This window comes from Argiope bruennichi, chromosome 3, assembly GCF_947563725.1.
Source record: "Argiope bruennichi chromosome 3, qqArgBrue1.1, whole genome shotgun sequence".
In the NCBI taxonomy this organism is placed as follows: Eukaryota; Metazoa; Arthropoda; class Arachnida; order Araneae; family Araneidae; genus Argiope; species Argiope bruennichi.
The window spans coordinates 39,471,014-39,493,215 of NC_079153.1; the positions used below are offsets into that span (position 1 = coordinate 39,471,014).

At 27.5% G+C, this 22,202-nt stretch overlaps 1 protein-coding gene across 2 annotated transcripts; it reads right to left on the reverse strand.

The window, feature by feature from the left end:
* Nucleotides 1–1,098: 1,098 nt before the first annotated feature.
* LOC129963090 (protein-L-isoaspartate O-methyltransferase domain-containing protein 1-like) lies at nt 1,099–14,929 on the reverse strand. Of its 2 annotated transcripts, none has more exons than XM_056077138.1 (6): nt 14,770–14,929; nt 13,843–13,921; nt 12,356–12,681; nt 7,524–7,798; nt 5,129–5,246; nt 1,099–3,143 (listed from the first exon to the last, which is right to left on the reverse strand). In XM_056077138.1, the coding sequence occupies exons 3-6, from the start codon at nt 12,660–12,662 to the stop codon at nt 2,242–2,244; spliced, it is 1,602 nt and encodes a 533-aa protein (XP_055933113.1). In that variant the 5' UTR covers nt 12,663–12,681; nt 13,843–13,921; nt 14,770–14,929; the 3' UTR covers nt 1,099–2,241. The 2 variants fall into 2 exon arrangements, with proteins under 2 accessions (XP_055933113.1, XP_055933114.1); XM_056077139.1 differs by lacking the exon at nt 14,770–14,929 and adding an exon at nt 14,634–14,652.
* Between the last annotated feature and the right edge of the window lie 7,273 nt (nt 14,930–22,202).

Consider the following 22,202-nt stretch of genomic DNA (forward strand, 5'->3'; position numbering starts at 1 on the left):
TATTTTTTAATGAAGTTACTATGGGCTAAATTAAGATAAAACCTTGGAAATGAATTAAATAGAAATTAGAGTTTAAAATATCATTACATATATATATAAAAGTAGGCTTTGAAAATTGAAGAAAATGTATACCTGCAATCAAAATCATAAAAGGAGAAGCTACATGCTTAATCTATTTAACTGAGAGAAACAGAGTAAAGTGAAAGTAAATTCATCCATAATGGTCTATCAGATTGTACCTTCAACAAATGAGAGTTAATTCACAAAAAAGAAAAATTACAAAGCAGAACTTTTTACTACCGATTGCTCATCTGCAAACATAAATATGTAATCTGCATCATCTGTAATATATATTTGAAAAAATTTCATCTACAATATTACGTTTATTATACACACTAAAGATCTGAATATTACTATAGCAAACCACCATACCAGATAATGTGCTCAATCAACCTTTTCACACTTACAAAAAATTTTTCATTACTATTAGGGTAAAAAATTATATACAGAAAATTCTACACCAACAAACTCAGTAATCTCTTATTTCATTTTTATAGCATCTTCTATCTGTCAAATAATCTTTAAAGATTTAGTATTATTTCCCATTTTTTTTTTCTAATTCACTTTTTAATTCTAATAACCACTGCATTTAAAAAATTAACCGAAATATATATTGATTATTCCCAAAGTTCTTTAATTCAAAGAAGAGTTGTTATTATAATGGTTAACTATTTTAGTGTGAAGTGTGCTTAATGAATTGAAAAGAAAAAACTAATGTATTAGCTTAAAATCGATGCAACTATGATTTATTCATTATGTGAAATTAATAATGGACTTGTTGATGAAAACATTACATGATCCTAATTTTCTTAAAACATTACATGATCCTAATTTTCTTAAGAAGTAGCATACAAATTACCATCATACTGAAGACATGTAAAATGACTGCTGAAAAAAAAAATAGTTTTCATCATTTATTTATAGGTTTCAACTATTTTTTTTAATTGCAAGGTCACAAGATTTATTGATTGAAATAATTTTGTGCTTTATTTCTTTTTATTTTATCCCTCCGGTGTATTTGAAGTAAAAGCAGAAATCTAGACTCCAACAACGTTTATTAAATAACTGATGATCATATATATACAAAGCTTTTCATCAGCCAACCAGTTTAAAAAATGCAACTACAATTATTTACAGAATACATACTTTAAATAACACGTGTGGCTTAAAAATCACAGGACTACTGATTTTAAAAGAATAAACACAGTTACTTATTAGAGATAAATTGAATAGTAAACATTAAATAAAATATTTCAGAAGGGAATTGGAAATATACAATTTTTTTTTTCATTTTGATACTAAATTTTCTAATTAAATTACCCATCTAGAATATTTGGGTTATCCTCTACTTGAGAAATTTCCATTAAAAAAAAGCATTTATAGAAACAGCCTAAAATAACTAAACTCACTATCATCAACTTTTACAAAGCCATCAAGTAAACAAAGTACAAATACTTCTTTCAGTATATATATCACAGATGTATTGAAAAATACATCTACATATTGTGGGGACAAAAATATATTCACACGATAAGTACAGACATGAAAATATTAAGAGTAAACATACTGAATGAGCGAAGAGTCCAACCTAATGTCTTCTTATACTGGTTAAATAAAATTTAAAAATGGTTGCATAAAACTAAAAATAGAATAAATAAATTCATAATAATATTAAAAGAAATATCATACATTTGAAGATGTCTTTTACAAATATATTTGGATATCAAGACATATTTCAAAATGAACAAGTTGTACCAAATACATGCATCTCACATCTAGTTTAAAATTGCACTATTACAATTTCACAATAATTTAACAATAAACAAAATGTAAATCGATTATACTAATAAATGATAATAAAGCATTAAAATTGATTTTTAAAGCAAATATAATCTATGGTCATTTCTCATTGAATTTATCTTAATATTAAATATAATACAATTTGAAAAACAATTGAAATAAAATATTAACAAATTAAAACAAACAATAAAATGAAATATAACAAAACTAACATTTCTTTTTAAATAAACAAAATTTATTCCAACAAAATGTATAAGAATTGAAACTAACTTATACTTTAAAAAAATTTTTTTTTTTTTTTTTTAACTCTGAATTCAAAATAGTTCCGAACTCTTCAAATCACATTATACACATCTCTGCAACTTCAAACAAACAGTATTTTCAATCTGGTCTAGAAAATTTCAAGAAAACTTTCAAGGTGTGAGGAAGTGGAAGTTGGTTTATCTTCTCTTGTAAGAAATAAGTGTAAGTGAACAAATTTTTATCCTCCTGCTTTATGTTAAAATAATCATTTCCTGAATCACTATCCATCTCATCGAAATCATCACTGTCAATATCACTAACAGCTACTCTCTTGAAGATGACAGAAGAACTTCTACTTTGTCTATATTCCGGAACATCTATATCATCAATTTGCCTTTGAGGTACAGTTTCCTCATCATCAGCTTCAATATCTTCAACTTCATCTTGCATGGAAGGAGGAGATATTGGTCGTTCCTCCGTCATATCTGAATTCGATGGATGAGGGGATTTGTTTTTTTCACTGTCAGAGGGATATTCCTCAGGAAAAGAATCATCACTTACATTGTCAATACCACTGTCGCCATTCCCAGAAAGTTTTTTCTCTCTTTTAGGTGGGTGTTCCAATTCAACTTCAAGGTCACAAAGTTCAGCTCCTGTATAATCGTCAGCACTATTACCTCTACTACTGTTTTCTAAACACTCAGTTACTTGTCTGATGGGGCGAAGCGTAAAGTCAAAAACTATTTTAGATCTTGAACCAAAAATTTGGGCTCTTCTATCTCTTAAATTGGAGGCATCAGAATCTGGATCCTCTTCAGTATTAGAACCATTTTCTCCATTCTGGGCTCTTCCAACTTCTCTCAAAAAATTTCTTTCCTGAACCACAATTCTCTTAATGTGTTTCTTTGCCTTTTTATGTGCTGGTTTTTCAACTCGCTTTGTTTCCAATAGAGATGGGTTTTCAATTTCCACATTCTGTCGAAGTATCACTCGAATAGCTGAACGACAAATTTCTTGCAGTGATAATGGATTAACTTCAGCTATAAAAGAGAAAAATGAGAGCAAAATTTCATTGGAATATATAAATATAAGATGGCTCATGTAAAAGAGTAAGAGCTGATAAGCAAAAATATACCAAAATTCAAGAGGCATTCTGAAAAGTTTTCCAATAGTTCAAAATATTTAAATTGATACTTTTGAAACAAATCAGCAATAGAGATATTTTTAAAATTATAAATTTCATTTAACATCCATCAAAATATCTGGAATATTTATATCACTTATATATATTGTGAGTTCCAAATCATTTTTTCAGCAACTTTTCTACACTTTTCCATACAATTTCTAACAGCTCAAAGAGCAAGAGATAGTTTAATGATTCTCAATAGTTTTCTTTAATTATTATTTTACAGAGAAATGAATCAAAAGGAAGAAAAATCAGCAACTTATCACTTTAAATAAAATAATAAGAAGAAGACAGCTAAATAGATTTAAGAAACAAAATACATTTTCAACTAGGAGATTCTGGTGCAGATAAGGTTAAATGCAATGATAAATTTTTTAATTCAATGTAAGATGATCATTTACAAATTAAACATACATCTGCCTTTGATTGACCATTTTAAGAATATTTATTTTAAGAGGCTAGTATAAATTTTCACTCAACTCTAAATCCTTAGAAAATTTTTAGTAACTGAAAAAAAAAAAAAATCTTCTATAGGAATTTAAATTTTTTTGACAGGATTTGAAGTGATGTGAATATTTTCATGACAGCTTTAGTAGACAAGATTTTTTCATATCAAATTTCAATTCTGCATTGCCTGATTATTAAAGTAGTTTGAAAAATAGGTCAGCCACTAAATGCAATTAAGAAGCAAATGGAGTTGAATTGATTGATTAAAAAATACAAGATTTTGAAATAAAAAAACCCAAAAAACTACAGGCTAGAGGAAATGGATCTCTAATCTTTTTTTATGATAGTCTGAAAATGTAGGCCACAGCTGTGATCAGGCTCAATTTTAGAGATTTCAACACTAAAGCAAGATAAAATTTCAGCAACATTAAATGTTCACCAGTCTCCCAAACATCAAAATTCAAACTCTTCAATATAATACTTAAGATACTGTAACTATCAATACAGATTGTAATTAAAGTGAAACAAATAATAAAGACTAATTATACTAATTAGTCTAATATTAATATTTTAATTCTTTTTTTACAATAATTAAAAATACATTTTTTATACAATATGTATCTATATATGCTTGATATCTAAATTTCTCCACAAATAATAATAAGCAGCCAAATACAGTAAGTAATCTGATAGTAATAATTCCATAATGTTCAACTGAAAATCCCTATTGTACTGAATTTTATAAAACTCATTTCACTCATTCACTATTTTTTTTTTTTAAAAAAAAATCATATTTAGGTTCATTATTAACTTATCTTATCAGCTTTTAACTTTTTCCTTAAAGGTATATAAATTTAGTAAAACTTCTCTTCTGTATACAGAGAAGTTCAAATGGACCACTAATATATTATGATTTTACCTTCTTCCCTTTCAATCAATTAGTAAGATAGTTTAATTGTTTACCGAGTATTCTTTCACAAATTTATTTTATTGCTTATTCACAAATTTCACAGAATGTATTGCTGCTTTAATAAGGAATGACAAGAATAAGTTGCACATAATGCACCTAAAAAGGATATTTCTTACACACAACTTGGAAAAGATGAGATAAACAGAGCACATCTGAATAACCTAAGCATGTAAATTGCTTTTTCTTTATAGCTCATTTTAACAAAATAATATAATCAAACAAATTTGCACTAGAGATGTATATAGAATGCATGTTAGATATACAGTAATCTTTGTGTTGATTAACAAGAAATAAATAATATTTTATAGGGTAACATTTATAAATATTTCTTTGACTGAATCATCAGTTTATGAGATGTATCTTCATATTGCAAAAGCAGGTTTTTTTAAAGCTTAGAATCAAACAATATTTAAAATACTTACGGAGCTTCACGGACATTAAACCATCATTTGGATTTGGTAGCACTAAAGATGCAAAAGACACATGTAGAACACTTTTTACTTCGTAAGTTGTCTGACCTGTTCTTTTAATTTGAAGAAGCTATAAAGATATATTAAATAACATTTTATATAACATTGCATAGTTACAAATAAAATCGCATAAAGAAATGAAAAATGTAGAATAACTGGTGTTTGTTGCTACATTACAAAATGATCATGTTTACTTTTAGAGTAAAATATATAATTAGAAAACAAAGGAAGATAATATTTTTTACCAAAAATTTTGGAATTCTAAATAGAAGAAGCTTTTGAAAAATTTAAAACTTGGCTTTATTCCATTCCAGGAGGTGTAATTAATGTACAAGAATAAGTGGTATGAAATAAGTGAGTCTACATTGTGACACAGAGGAAAATTCTCCCTTCAATGGTTTTTCTTTAACACATGTTGATTTAGGACAAAGAAATTTAGGTATCTTTAAAAGAATGTGCTAAGCATTAAGGATTTTTATCCCTTCACTCAGAGCATGAAAAAACACAGAAGCAAGCATTTTTATAGAACGCATGTAGCATTAATTAAATAAAAAATATAGAAACTGGATCAGGAAATAAGCATTAATTAAATACAAAATATAGGAACTGGATCAGGAAATAAGAGAATATAAGTGTATAAGAAATTTTACTATGAAGTGAATATGGGTTAAATTATGATAAAAATCAGGAAATTAATTTCAAGCTATCAAGATTAAGAGGTATCATTATATATATATAATTTTTATTGAATATTGTAAAAAAATCAAAAACATTATAAAAATCCAAATTCTGCACTTTAATTTCTTATATATTAGTTATGAAAATCCTAATACACGTACACACATACATCCTTTGAATAATTTTGTATACAAGAAATTTCCTTTTTAAAGAAATAGTGCAAGGCATTCTTCATTCTTTATAGTTTCAAAAAAAAAAAAACCCTGGTGTTATACAATTAAATCTTTTTATTTAATAATGACAAGTGATTGCATACTCAACGGATTCTTCATAGTACTTTACAATTACACCAAAACATTTTCAAATTCATCCCAAAATACCATAGATATATATTTTGTATGTTACTTTAGAGAACATTTATGATTTATATAAGTTATTTATACTGATATTCCATTCGTTTTGAAACTACATTATAAAAGTATTTTTAAATTATATGTAATAGTAAAAGATTCTGAAATGAAATAAAACATTAATTTTTATTTAAAAGATGTAAATACTTGCCCCACTTTCCAAAAATTTTACATTTCACTCATCATTAGGTCACAGTTGTAAAGATACTTATATATTTAGATTTTCAACTATCCTTCATCCAACATTTGCAAAATCCTTTCAAAAATAGTTTCTAAATTTTTTAAAAAATCAAGAATAATACATAAAATATACAATTAATAATTTTTTTAAAGAGTTTAATAAACTTGCCATATATATTATTGACTGCCAATTTACATTTATATAAATTTCTGAATGAAAAATACACCTTCATAAAAAATTAGTCAATTCTTTTTTTTAAATACATTTTATGTAGCCAAATATGGAAGAAAACTTTTTTATCTTCAAAGAAAAAAATTAATCTAACATTTTTCCAAAACATTATGAAAATGCAAAGAATTGCAACTAATTTGAATCAAATCCCATAATTATTATTAAACATTCAGCTTTAGTGGAAAAAAGCTAATTTAATATAAAATTAAATGAAAATAAAAGAACTTTTACTCCCTAAATAAATGCTATGTGTTTTAGAAATTGCATTTAAAAATTCAACACTATATATATATATATATATATATATATATATATATATATATATATATATATATAAATTCTTATAGACACTAATTTTTTGTTTCCATTTTTTTCACTAATTTTATTTATGCATTCCTTTTTTTTTATGCATCTCAAAACATTTGCTGCATTTTGATACAGAAAACGAAGCTTCATTACTACAAAATTCTCTTGAAAAAATAATTCAAAATTTTTTAAAGGCTAAAAAATATTTCCATCTATAATTTTTCATATTTTTTTTAGGTTGAATAAAAGTATCCATACTTAATAACTGATATGAATAAATTTAAGATATTCTTAAATCAATGTAAAGGTTTATTAGCCTTTTTTTTTTTTTTTTTTTTTTTTTTACATACTGGAATTAATTGAGCAAAAATCTTTATTTAAAGCACTTCATATATTTTTACTTAATAAATATTGACAAATTTGTTAATATATCCATGCCTTATATTAACTACCATACACAATGCAAATTTTTACAAATCGAGATTAAGTCATAAATGATTTTAAAGTATCCATTTTGTTGTAATTAATAATAAATACTTACATGATCATTCAATGGCATCACCAAAATACCACCAACACGAACCAAATTTTTTATGTAATTTTCATGTTCTGTAGGGCAGGCAGCACCACAATATACCCTGTCATATTGATGGCCTGAACTATCCAACAGTAAACAATTTCCAACCACAAAACTAGGTGGGCAAAACTCATATTTATCAATAGCTGGAGAAATATTTTGAAATTCCTCCAGTTTTGCTCTAGCATAATCAACAACTTCTTGGTGGAGTTCAACTCCATGATTAATGCCATAGGTACCTGAAACAAAAAAATAAAATATTTTTAAGACAGCAAATTAAGAAAAGCACATACAAGAGAATGTGAAAAAATACAGCCAAATTTTCTTTTCAATTGTCTCATTAGAAAAAATTAAAATTTGAAATAAAAAAGTTATTTGTGTTTATACATATTTTTTGATAATTTCTCAGATTGTGATCTCAAGCGTAAACATATAAAATATCAAAGTGGCATAAAAATTTTCACACTACCTTTTAAAAAAAATTAACTAAAATTTCTAAACAAAAAAAAATGCCAGATATTTATAATTAAAACCGAATTTCCAAAATAGCGCAAAGTGAGAATCGCTAGTCAGAATGCCTTATATGATCAAAACACATATAGAGTAATGAGATTTCATTTTGTAAAAATAAAAAAATATTAAAAAAAACCTTCCTAAGCTTAGTGATAGATTCTTACTTAATGGAACGCTTTACTCATGGCTAAACTATCACAACTTTCAACAACACATATGTTAAAATAAAACGCAGCATATCATTACCAATTATTTCATGTTTGAATGCTTTGTAAAGATTGTCTCCAAAGAATTGTGCTCTACATGCATTCCCTCTCCCCTTTTTTTTCTAAATTATCATTTGCTATGTCAGGAAGTTCCAGAAATCAAAGTTCATAGTTAACCATTTGCATATGGCTTACAAGAGATTGTTATGTTTCATTAGCTGTGAAACCCATAACAGAAGTTGAAACAATGAGGCATGAGGCAATGATATTACAAGGTGAAATAAGAAGCATATAAGGAAATTATCAATAGTTAGATATACCAATCAACACATCATTCATTAAATTTTACCAAATATTTTGCTATGCTATTTGTATAGTTATATATGTTCTAGAGACAACTCCTACTAATTTGTCGAAATGAGAAACTTCTGAACTATAATTTCTTGTTTAAGTGGAAATAGACATTGGATGACTAGAGAAGAATTTGAGAATATAAGAAGCTCATTTCCATCTGCAAGATGCTGTGAATGCAGGAAATGAATTATCAAACATCTGTCCTCTCTGCATTCGTAACCTTTTTATTCTGTAGTTCACTGATTGGTTAAGGATGTAAGGCAGCATCCACAGTTAGTCCATTCACTGTTAGAAGAGATTGGTCAACAAGTTAATCACATATATCACCATTGGCCAGTAACATGAATATTTTTCGTATACTAACATTATTCCAGTAATGTTAGGCCTAGGTAATCATAGGCTTAAACTTTTATACGAACCAAGATTCCTTAACATACATTTAATATCAATAAAATAACTATTATCAACAAATTTCAGAAAGATATGATTATAAATCTCAACAGGTTGACAAGCACATTAACTCCTGAAATTTCTGGCATTTAAGAAACTTGGTTGATTTAAAGCACCACAAACAACATTACTACTGAGACTCACTGACCTCTTGTGGAATGTGATATAAGTAATCATTTCCAGAGTCCCAACTTCCAGCAGAGTACAGAGAGACCACATACCAAACATCTCCCAAGCATCTCAATCATGTTTGTTCCATTATTTTCTTTTTATGATATTTCCATTATTTATTTTTTTACATCCATCTGTGCAATTGTGGTAATGTAATTAAAATATCATTTTCTTTTCACAAGATTATTGATTTGATATAAGGACAATTCCAATTTTGGTAAATTTACATGCACTTTCCATTCTGTGTTTTTATCTATAATGATTCTTGGAATACTTGTAAATAGTACATTTTTGAATAACTTCACCTATTGTTTTAAGATGATCGATTTTTACTTTACAGTGTTCTGAAATTTAATCTCCTTAATTATAATCGCTTTGTAGTTAAAAATGCTTTTAACTTAATATAATTCATTAAAATATCTTAAAATTATAATTTTAATGTTCTTAATTAATTATGTTTCTATTTTTCTGATTTATTTTCAAATTTTCAGAATTTATTTAGAATTTTTGGAACTGCAATTTATTTAAAAAAACCTTGCATATTGTCAAAAAATGTTGAAAAAAACTAGATAGTTGCCAAGGCAAATGATGCCATAAAGTAATCACTGAAGGGGAGCTAGTAGAAATAGTTCACTTGATTGTTTGGGTAGCTATATTGGCAGCAAACTCAAGAAATTGATTAAAGCAGATTTGAATATATTTTTTTCCAAAAAATGTAATCATACTTTCCCCTTCTGGTTGAAAAAAGGTTCAAGTAGGTAGAGTTCTGTAGGAATTATTGAAAATATTGCAAATGAAATTTATATTTACATACTGAAAACAGATTAATTAAAACATACAAAACATTTTTCAACAGAAGAAGATTATGTTAAAAAAAATAGCTTTTATAATTAGAAGCTTTAATGGCAAATCTTTCCTGCTTAAAAAGTCAACAGACTTCAAAGGTCAATAATTACTTCATCTTGCCTATAATTTAGAAGTCAATATACTGCTAAAAAGATTTTTCCAATTATGATCATTAATAACAAATTAAAAAGGAAAGGGATGGAGTGTGAGAAACTTAACAGGATGTCTGGTAGAATATGTTTAAGGAAGAATCACTCATCTCTTATAAAAAGCAGACTTAAAAAATTCTTCAGATAGTATATATTTCTTAAAATCCTTAAATTATCCTTATTACATTCTTTTTTTTTTATTTATGAAATAAATTAGAAAATCAAACTTTTTATTCAAAATATAAATATTTAATTCACACTGACACAACGAAGATGAGATTAGTAAGACACTTTCTATCCAATGAAAGGACAACAGCTATAACACAATCTTTGTAGTCACAGGAAATTCAAATTAAAAAAAGATACAAATTAGAGAAAATATAATTAGAGCAAGATTTAATTATGAAAATTAGTTCATTTTTGTAGAGGAAATATTACTAGATCTGACATAAGTTACAGATAAGTAATTTTATAAAGTTTATATTTATAATGTTATTTATTAATTTCCTATAATATTCTACAATATCAAATCAATATGTATACTATGCTAGAATCTAAATATAGTAAGAAGAAACTGAATTCAAGAAAGGAAATGAATTCATTTTGTAGCAGACTAATATTTTCAAATAAAAATTATGAAATTAATACTTACATATGTATTATTTAATAAAATGTAAACTTTTTTATTGTAAACAATAAAAAAACAATAAATATGTCCATTTATCCTTTTCAATTATGATCTATCAACAAATAAAACAAAAATGTAATAAATATAAAAAAAAGCACGAAAAATTTACAAAAATTTCAGGTTCAAAGGAAATCTTTTGTGACATTATGTATCTTTATATGATTTTATATGTGTTTTAAAGCGCAAATTTTTCTATTTCGGAAACAAAAAATAGAATTTGCTTAAAAACATATAAGATATTACATAGAAGTATAAATATATTATTTTATATTTAAATTATAATAGTTATTTACCTTACATTTCTACTTAAACAATTTTATATGAGTAAAATTATTTAAAGATACACAAAAGAAAGATAGTTGTGTCCAAATTACTTATTTAGTGATAATTCAGCATGTTCATAATTATAATGTGAATTACAAATTACTTGCATTCATAAATTGTACAAAATTAAAAAAATGAAAATAGTACATTTTAAATAAAAATTCAACTGAAGAAAAGTTTGATTTAAGCACTCCTAATTTTGGAATAAAAATAATTTTTTTACCAATCATGTAATTTCATATTTGTTCACAATAAAAATTTCTATAAGTTTAAAGAGCATTTTAGACATAAATCATAAAAGAAATTATTTAACATAAACAAATCGCACTGCAAATAACCCCTAATCATATTTCTTATTTATTCGTATTGTCTACAAAATTTCAATGCCCAACTTCCATTTCTATCTATATTACATTAAAAAGTGTATTAAATTTAGAAATGAAAAAAAAAAAAATCTATATATTTCATAAAGGTCACAAAATGGAAGGCAGTCATAGTATTTAAATATACCTTTCTATTTTCTATCCATGCATGTCTATCAGAAACAAAAGTTTCTATAAAATACTACCTAAAGAAAATCCTGCACAAGTCATAAAAAGAGCTACTATGATGCTAGAAGTTCATATTTTTTATATGTTCTCTGCTTCTTTCAAGTCCTGTCCATACGAGTTAAAAAAAATCTTTATAGCATTATGCTAAAGAATATTCTGTATAGTTTATAAATAATCATAAATTTAATAAAATTAATTTAACAACCCACTTTTATTATGTATATAAAAGTTTTTTTTTTCAATTTAATCCTTTCCTGCATTTTATTCTTCAACTTATTATACATCAGTATAAATATTATAAAATGCTGTAGTTAAATTTTTCTCAAATTCTTTACTAAAAGCACCAATTATGTTGAATTAAAATTAATTAAATTAATAAATAAACTGATAATCTGCAAGTATAAAAATAGTTTACCATCACAAATATACACAAGGGTATAAACACTTTAGCACATTATAAAGTAAGGAAAAAAAATCAATTGCAAAACTCATAGCTACAAATATGAAATATGTATGCCTTCCCCTCAAAAAAATTAAAAATTACCAAGCATGAGACCAGCCATAGTGCTTAGATATCCAGTACCACTTCCAAGATTCAGAAAGGACATTCCTGGTCCAAGATGCAAAGATTCCATCACTTCAGAATAAATACAGGGAGCTGACATATGTATTTTCCCATGTTTCCAAGCCAGATCACGATATGCACTTTCTCTACATGCTTCCACATAATAGTCCCCTCTGTCTACAGCACGGAATATTCTTTCCACTGCTGGAGATTTAATGTATTCAGCTTCCACAAGATTGTCAATAAGCTCATCATTGTTCTCTCCAGCACTTACTGCACCTCCCATGATTCAATATTAAACAAACCTGCAACCAGCAATTATTTCACATTATATAAATTCATTTATAGCTGAAAAATAAAGACAATTATTTATAATAATAAACACACCATGAATGTAAAATTATGCAAATAAATATTAATAAGTATTGATAATTCCAAGATTAATAGATATATATGCAAATGTAAATATAGCCTAGAAATGTTAATTTTGTACAAAAAAAAAATTACTAAGTACCATGTATCAATTGTAAAAATATATAATGTTTATTTCATATATATAAAATTATAACTTATAAGTTATAATTTTATATATATTAAAAATACTTTAATGAAAGTTATAATGATTATTGGGATTTAAAATATTTTTTCTATTTAATTTTATTATCAGGATGGATAAGTTATGTTACAAGTTATGGTTCAAGTTACGTTACATTTTTAATGGAAAAAGCTTCAACCTGAAGACTCGCGAAAAAAGAAAAAAAAAAGGGGGGGGGAGACGGAAAGGGAGAGAAAAGAAAGAAAAAAACTGATAAAGATGCAGTTGTTAAGAAAATAAGTTTATTATCCTTCAATGGAAACAGATAAAAATATAAAATTCCCCAAAAAATATTTATGCAATTACTATAAATTATTGAATGAGCAATGTTTATGATTATTTGATGTAAATGAAACAATGTGACAACACATTAGAACAATGTGCATGATTACTTGATGTTAATAAAAAAAATATATAGTGCAAAAATTGTAATTTATCAATTACTATCACTGATTAGTTTTAATAAGAAGCAAATTAAATAAATAATTTAGTTTGGGAGATATAATATTTAAAATTTTTCCAAAAAATAAATATTACAAGAAAGAATATAAAAGGATTTTAAAAAGTATACATTATTTCAAAAGAATTATCTGTTTTTGATAGATATTAAATTATTAAATTGTAGCAAACATTGTATAGCACTAAATATAAATAGAGGATTCTTAACACACACACACATATATAAATAACAATACATAAAATAAAATAAACTCATTATTTAAAGAAGCAAAGAAGTCTAGTGCCTAAAAATTATAATAAAGTTGATTTAAAAGTATTGAAGGACTTTTTCATTAACAACTTCTTTAAAAAATTTAATATAACTATAATGAATAATGCTTAATAGTTAAGAAAATAGTCAAAATGAACCTACCTCTCCTGAATTTTCTTTCTTTTACAGAAATATGAGCATATTGGTTTGAAGTTTGATTACAAAAAGAATTTACTGGACTCTATAGGAAAGGATAATTAATTTAAAAAAATTAAACAGTACAGAAATCCAGAAATATACTAAGAAATTTGTTCATTAATATATTCTGACAAAAAAAAATTTTAAAATAAGTAAAATCTAAAATATAATCATGCTCACACATTTTTTTTCTAATGTTATATTTTATTGATTATTTTCAATCTAATTTCGTGTAAAAAAAAAGAAGCAAATATTTTTAAAAAATAAAAAAAACGAATGAAATTTAATTAATAAAACTAAAATAAAAGCTTTTAGAACTTTAAGCAAAAAAAAATTTTCTTTAAAAGTGATTTTCTTATTTTAAAACAAATAAATAATTAAACTAGCGTTTAAAAAATGGCATCTCATATTTGCAACAATATGTCTACACAAAATAATAAATAATCATCATATGCCAATGAAAAAATATATTCGATTTCGTACAAAAATTAAACAACAACTTGAAAATAAACATTTTTCTTATTTATTTGAAATGTAAATGTCTCGAAAACATTTCTTCTTCTGAGAAATACGTTCGTTCAAACCTAAGTTCCATAATTGAAACCTGTCAAACAAAGAACAAGATGCTTCTCACAGAAGTAACTGCGCACAAATCGAAAATCTCATTAGAACTGAGATATCAATAAATTAAAAGACATAACATCCTATAAAATAATACTAAAGCTAAATTTATGGCATCAGAATTACATGCTCACAAATGAAAAGTGCTCGCCATAGTGTAAAACACAAAGGACAATAAGATGGATAGAAAAGCAGAAATATACGAAGATGAAAACATCCAGATTTCTTAGAAGATATACAAATCTTCAAACGAAAATAAAGAATACTTACTTGCGAAATAGTGAATCTCAATGTGGATTAAACTGCAATTCAAGATTAAATTATAAAAACATACAGAATTGTTGCTAGCGATTAGATAAAGAAACCCTGTTGTTACGCTGCAGATGATGGAACGGACCTCGATCTTGCTTGTATGTAAACTGTATTTGTGACGTCACATGAAAATATTACAAAGGCTCATGGGTAAATAAACAGCTGAGCGCACACTGACGGGTCGGAACCAAAACAAAGAGCAAATCAGGTTTTCTGCTGTCGAGTTCCCATCTGGAGCAAAGGTATCGGGCTAGTAGTTGTAGAGGTTTTTTGATGTTCTTTTTATTTTATTTTATTTTTCCGATTTCTTTTTGGCCATATTTGAACAAACCCGTATTTTGTCCCCATTTTAGAAATGTGATAGGAATATTTTAATGATTTCTTCTCTCCCGACAGCTATCTATTAATATTTTTAAAAATTTTTCTGAATCATTAAAGTTTGAAAGGTCAGTAAATAAATCGTAATAAAAACAAAATAATTGTGCTTTTCAATGATTTTATTTTAATAGAAAAATATTTGAAATATCAATTATCTATCTTGAATGCAAAAAAATATTATTTGAAAAATATTAAAAATGTTTTTCTATTTTTTTGCTTTATACTTGAAAAATAATTTAATTTTAAGAATTATGCATTAAAAAATTAAATTTTGTAAGCTTGAATGATAAAAAGAAATGAAATCTAAAATAATGTGTAAGATCTTACAAACGAATATGAATTAAAAGAAACTAATTTCTTCAAAATTAAAATGTATGTTATTTTATCTTTTAAATGTAAAATTTTTATTACATTTGAGCTAACTTTTCTTCTTTTCTTTCCCTATAAATAAGATAAGCAAATAAAAATTGAAAAAAATAAAGAAGTGTTATAAAAAACATACTAATTCATTACAATCAATTGATCTATTATATTTATCACAAGATTATCATAATTATTCATGTCATATTACAGCACGTTTTTTTTTTTACGCACTGATAATTATCACGTGAGTGTATTTTACTTCCATTTTTCAATTGACTTTACCAAAAAAAAGTAATTATTGAAGTATTGAAAATGGACACGGCAATAAAAATGATCAAAAGTCAATATAATGAAATAAAATAAAACATTTTTTATTGTCCTACACATTTATTTGGTGTTTTTTGGAAAACAAAAGTAATTCTTAGCATACGAATCTGAATATTTTAAGTACTTAGAAATTAACTCTAATAATAATTTAATGTAATTTATTGTAAATTCATTTGGATATTCTAAAACATATCAATTGGAATTGAAATTCCAATTGATATGTTCAATCAAGCTTTCAATAATACGATCATTCAAGCTTACCATAAAACGACAACAAAACCGGTTTCATGATTTGTCAACTCTGATTGAACTTACACCTGTACTTCATTTTGAGTGACTTTTAAAATCAGAGCGACAAAACTTTGATTTACTATCGTGCTTTTTTTCACTCGCGATTTATTTTTGTGAAGAATAGTTTTCAGCGATTTAAGCAGTGGCGTAGCGAAGGTTAATGGCGCCCGGGTCATAATAGGATTTTTTCTCTCCCAGTCGTCATCATTGGTTTAGTGCAGGTAAATGACGTCTGGGATATATATATATATATATATATATATATATATATTTGTTCTTTAACTGTATCTAACTTTAAAAACTGGCCTTATAACGCTGATGTGTTGTCCTCTAAGATTGGTAGTCTGGGTATGTTCAACCCTTGCCCCCTCCCCCGGTCCTTATGAGGCAGGACCATTGAACTAGAAAAAGAAAAGAAAAGTTGTTGTGTTTTTTTTAACTGTATATATGATTTCAAAAGAATAATCTGTGCTTCAAAATCACAAAATGATAGCAACTATTGTTCAGGATTAAAACAAATAAGTATAATATGAACAGAATATTTATATAAGACAATAAGCATATCTCAAGAAATGAAAAAGGAGTAATCTAAATGATGATGTATGCAGAAAGAAAATTAGTGTTATGTATTTATTGGTATTTGTCGTTTTTCGCGTAGACACTAAAGATCCTCATCTCAAATTTTATATTGTAATTCTATTCAATATAAAACTGCTGATTCCGAATTTAGACAAAGGATAAGGGAAGAAGGAGTCAGCATGTCGTCATAGCTTAAAAACCTGCCATCACCGGGTTTTTTTAAATGCCAATGAAATTATATTAAGGTAATTGTTTTGTCGATTAATTCTTTATATTATCCGATGTGGAAAAATATAATGGAAAGATACATTATATTTAAAGAAATTTTCAAGTGATGAACATTTAAGTGCCCGTTTTCCTGATTCAAAATCTTATTAACAAAATTTCCATTTCAGTAATATGAATAGTAAAGTATCGATTACTGAACGAAGGATTCTGGGTTCGAAACCCTATTTTGCCAATGTGTATGGACTGGTGCACTTGAAATCAGGCGCTGAGGTTCAAACATCTTCCCATTGTTGTGTTGTAGAAGCCGAGTGACTAAAATGCAAGCTCAGATGTCGTCTTCATTATCTTAATCTAGGTCAAAATTACGAAGTCCATTCTAAATTGGACTTTATGTTATTTCAGAAAGGGGCATTAATACCTTAACCTTAATCTAGCTATTCCTACCAGCTCGAAAACATACGGAAAAATCGGAATGACCGGACTGCCGTAACAGCAATACTGGTGGGAACTGTGGTTGAGTCCTAAGGCCTATCACCGGCCACTGCACAACCCTTCCATTGAGAAGTGCGCCCCATTATCAATGAGGGAAGTCGACTCGTACCTTTTTCTGTTCCCACCAGGGTAGCGAGAACCTACCACCATGTTAGAAGTTTCTCATCCTCAATTAAGAGGTGTCCCGCAGTGGGAGAGGGACATTTATGGTGACTCAAAATTCATGGTACAACTTTGGAGAAGAGGTAGAGAACAAGGACATGAATAATTTAATATAAGAAACTTAGGTCACAAACCATTTCTTTAATCATAAATACAGGACGTCTCAATTCATCTGAAACAAGATGTTTTCTTTCTGATTTCTACTCTTGTGCACTAGTGAGCTTTCAACAGTGGTACATTTATATATATCATCATTTATTGTACAGAAATGTATGGGCGCAAGTGACGCAAATAAAAGATGATGTTTACAAGAATTGTTAAATGCTTGTAATGCTTACAAGAACTGTTTAAGATTGCGTACACCAGCAGCGGTACATGCTTGACAGCATCAATGTATACTATACCTACCAAAGATGCCAGGTATTTCATAAGCGTGTATAGCAGATACAGTTATTGGAGCAACGAAATCTCAGAACGATATTTCCAGAAAAATTAATCGATGATCGATAAATTGGGATATCCAGGTTGCTAAGGGACTAGTCCATCGCTCCCCAAAAGAGGCATTCAGATAATTTCGAATATGAAGTCGATTGGCGGAAACACTTTCGATTATGAATGGAAATCGAAATAGATCAGTGTCTCATTATTTGCTTCCATATATTGTGGCTCCCATGCATAATATAGTGGCTCAAAATATGAAAAAGGCTATATTAGAGTATTGGAAATAGAAACATTGAAAGATCGAAATTTCTCATACAAATTGATTTATTCCATGTTGTTTTTTACTTTCGCTTATACGATGTACTCAAAGTTTAGTTTAGTTATATTAACGTCCCGTTGTAAAGCAACACTAGGGCTATTTTTGGGACGGACCTCGTCATTTTGAACCGCGGTCAGATGACGAGGACGACACCTGAGCTGGAACCCCCCTCTCCACACCAGCGGGAGGACGTTTGGCATGACGGATTTAACGTGCAACAGACCCCCTTACATGACGGTTCTTCGGTGAAATCGGGTCTCCAACCTGAAACCCTACGGCTTGTACTCAAAGAGAAAGCCTCATAATAATCAAAAAATTCGAACTCGAGATTTCGATTGAACACTTCAAATCCCCTTAAATAAAAAAATAATTAAAAAAAAATTCACTTTTGGCAAAATGATTGTCTGTAATGTGAACATAACACGCTTTGAGACAGACACATGAAATTTGTTATATATACTTTACATCAATTTTGTCAAAGATTGTGTCAAATTATGAAACGAATCTATTCGGAAAAAGTATATTTGTCTAGCTGTCCGAGTACATGGGAACATAATGAAATATTAAAAGCTAGTTAGATAATATTTGGTATATAGGCTTACCGTCTTAAGTGTATATAAGTGTCAAATTTGGAAACAAATCCGTCAAGAGACTGATTGTCGGTCTGTACTTTTCAAGCATGTAAATGTAATAATACAAAAACGCAATGACTTAAATAAACGAAATTAATATGCGATCTTTGTCTATATCTATGTCAAGCTGCGAATTCTGTCGGCCGGAAGAAAGGCTTCTAAAACATATGAGATTTTCTTTGGTACGCGAGTATTAACCGCGTGCAAGCGATTAATCTTAAAAAATACCAAAAATAAAACTCTAGAAATAACTTCGTGTAAACTATATAAAAATTTCTCCCTTATGTCTTTGGATGTTATACACTTCATAAAACTGTTTTTCAGTCCAAGTTCATTGACTGGAGACATTTTTATTATTTTTGATAAGCTTTATCCACTGAAATATTGTCTCGTCCCATTTTCATATTAATACTTTTTTTTCTCTAACATATAAGAAATATATATAAAAAGAAAAATAATATTATAATAGTAAAAAAAAAAAAAAAATTCAAATTCAAAATTTTAGTGAATATGTAGGAATCTGAAATACACATTAGCGGAATTATGTCTTTCTTCTATGAGTATTATAACTCAAAAATGCTTTCAGCTAGAGGGGTGAAATTTGGTATGTGGGGTTTATACCAGATTTCAAGATTTCGATCATATTTTAGAGGAAATACATTCACAAGAAATCTATTTGTCCGATTTTCCGAGCACATGTGAGCACTATGACTGAGCAGCATAAAACGCTACAATAATAAAATTTAGTGAAAAGTTTTAGCAGCCAGCATGCATATCTTTATTAAATTTGAAAGTAAATCCGTCAAGGATATTTTCGCATGCGTGTAAAAGTGATAACTTAAAAACGCAATGACATATAAATGAAATGCTATTTTGTGGCTAAAATTGTAGTTCTATGTCAAATTTTGATTTCAATTGGTGGGGAAAAGAAGGCGTCCAAAATATATGCTCAGTTTTCTGATTCTTGTGTATTAACCGCATGCTAGGGAATTAATCGTATTAAATAAGTAGAGAAATAATGTCAAAGATCGCACGTTAAATTCAAGCCAAAGATTATTTCGTAATTATTGTTCGCCAATGCCATGTAATTAATACACAAGTACAGGTTTTCTTTATTATACTACGAAGTATACAACTCTCATGTGTGGGACTCTGAAAATAAAAATACTTGTGGTGCTTGCAGTTTTGCCGAAAGATCATGATTTAATGTGAAGTGGGAGGATTGATAGCAATTTTATTAAAGTATATACTAGAAAGTTTTAGATAGACCTTCCTGCTTGTACTACTTCAATTTCTATGCAACATAGTAAGTGTTTTTCGGAATTTTGGAAGCAGTCGGAAGTTAAAGGTTTTATTTTATCAGTTAACAGAAATGGTCTCCCCGAAACTTTCCCATATGCCCAGCAGTAAAAATGTTATCCTCCTCCAGCCGCATAAAATTGTTGACCTTGGATAAGGTCACAAATACTTTGCATGATATTGGCGAACAATAGTTATAATATAGGATTTTAGTGTAAATTTAGCATTTTTACTGAATCTAATGCATGATCTTTATCGCTTTAGTTTTTTTTTTATTACCATTACTCCTCGGCATTTGATTAATAGCACACGAAAATCGAATATGTGTTTTAGACGCGCTTATTCCAACCAATAGATACTAAAATTTGATGTAAAACCATAATTATAAATACTAAATCACATGAAATATTTCATGTCTTTCAGTGACTGTGTTTCTAAGTTATCGCGGTTATGTGTTTTCTGAAAGTACAAGCCAACAGACGGTCGACCCCTTGTTGGATTTGGTTCCAAATTTAACGGGTATCAACACTTTAATTGTAAAATCTGTGTAGAAAACTTTATTCATATATTCTCTTCGTTTTGCTGTTATTGTCTTAAATTATATTCGGATACCCGAACAGATAGATTTTTTTCTGAATCGACTTGATTCAAAATTTCAGACAAATCTACAAATTTTCTTATATTCAGAATAAATATTTCTGTCATGAAGCAGAAAATGGGAAGCAATAACGCAATTGGAAAAAATCAATGTTTTGATACTTCTGGCTTTATTAGTCTCTACTAAGAAAAATATATGAACGTTTGTTAGTGTTTTGCAGGTCAGATTGTTAGACCACAATTGACAATTTTAGAAAATATATGGTTTGAAGAGGGGGGCGTGAAATTCAAAGAGATATTTGTAAAATTTAATTATAATTTTAATTAATTAAAAACTAAGTATTGTTAGAGTTGTTACCGCTAAGTTATGAAAGTATTATCATGCAATGAAAATAATTTTACAACCTTTTAAAATTAAAAAAAAATTATTTTGATTGCATTATTTCTGCGTTTCTCCCAAAATTTCAGCAAATTTTTAAACATTTATTTTTATGATTTGCAACAGCAGTTTTCACTGTAATGATATACAATTTTTTTTCATTGTTTCATTAAATCGTAAAATCTCATTACTTTTATTTTCTCATTTACGAACTATAGAGAAAGTATTCTGTTCCTTAAAAAATTCGAATTCGAGATTTTGACGAATCACCACGTTTTAGATCTTAAAACATATATCGTCTTCTGTCTTTATGTGACAAGGATAACTCAAAAAAGCTTTGAGCTAGATGGATGAAATTTCGTATACAGTCTTTACATCAAATTTGTAGATTTATATCAAATTTTGATTAAAATTCATTCAAAGGAAGTCTGTGTGGCTGTTCGAATATAATTTAACACGATTTCTACAAAATAAAGAGAGCTAAATGGATAAAATTTGGAGCAAAGATTTAACATCTATATTGTAGACATTTATCAAATTTTGAGCTAAATCCAATTAGGGGTTGATCGTCTGTCCGTCTGTACTCTCAGAAATGTATGAACGAGATAACTCAAAAACACCATGACTTAAATTTACAAATTTGACATGGAATTTGGTGACTACAAATGAAGTTTTTTGTGTCAAATTTTTGTTCCATTCGATTTGGAAAACGCTCCAAACACACACACACACACACACACACACACACACACACACACACACACACACACACACACACACACACACACACACACACACACACACACACAATTCTGATTTTTGGATAGTATTAACTGCTTTCCAGGGATTAAACGCTAAAAAAAAGCTTTTCAAGTATCACACGATATATTCAGTATAAATGCTA

What these genes read in the sequence shown, in the direction of transcription:
- LOC129963090 (XM_056077138.1), bottom strand. Translation starts at nt 12,662, where the DNA reads ATGGGAGGTGCAGTAAGTGCTGGAGAGAACAATGATGAGCTTATTGAC. An exon ending in TGATGCCATTGAATGATCAT is followed by an intron (nt 5,247 to 7,523) that starts GTAAGTATTTAT and finishes ATATCTTTATAG; the next exon opens with CTTCTTCAAATTAAAAGAAC. An exon ending in TTTAATGTCCGTGAAGCTCC is followed by an intron (nt 3,144 to 5,128) that starts GTAAGTATTTTA and finishes TCTCTTTTATAG; the next exon opens with CTGAAGTTAATCCATTATCA.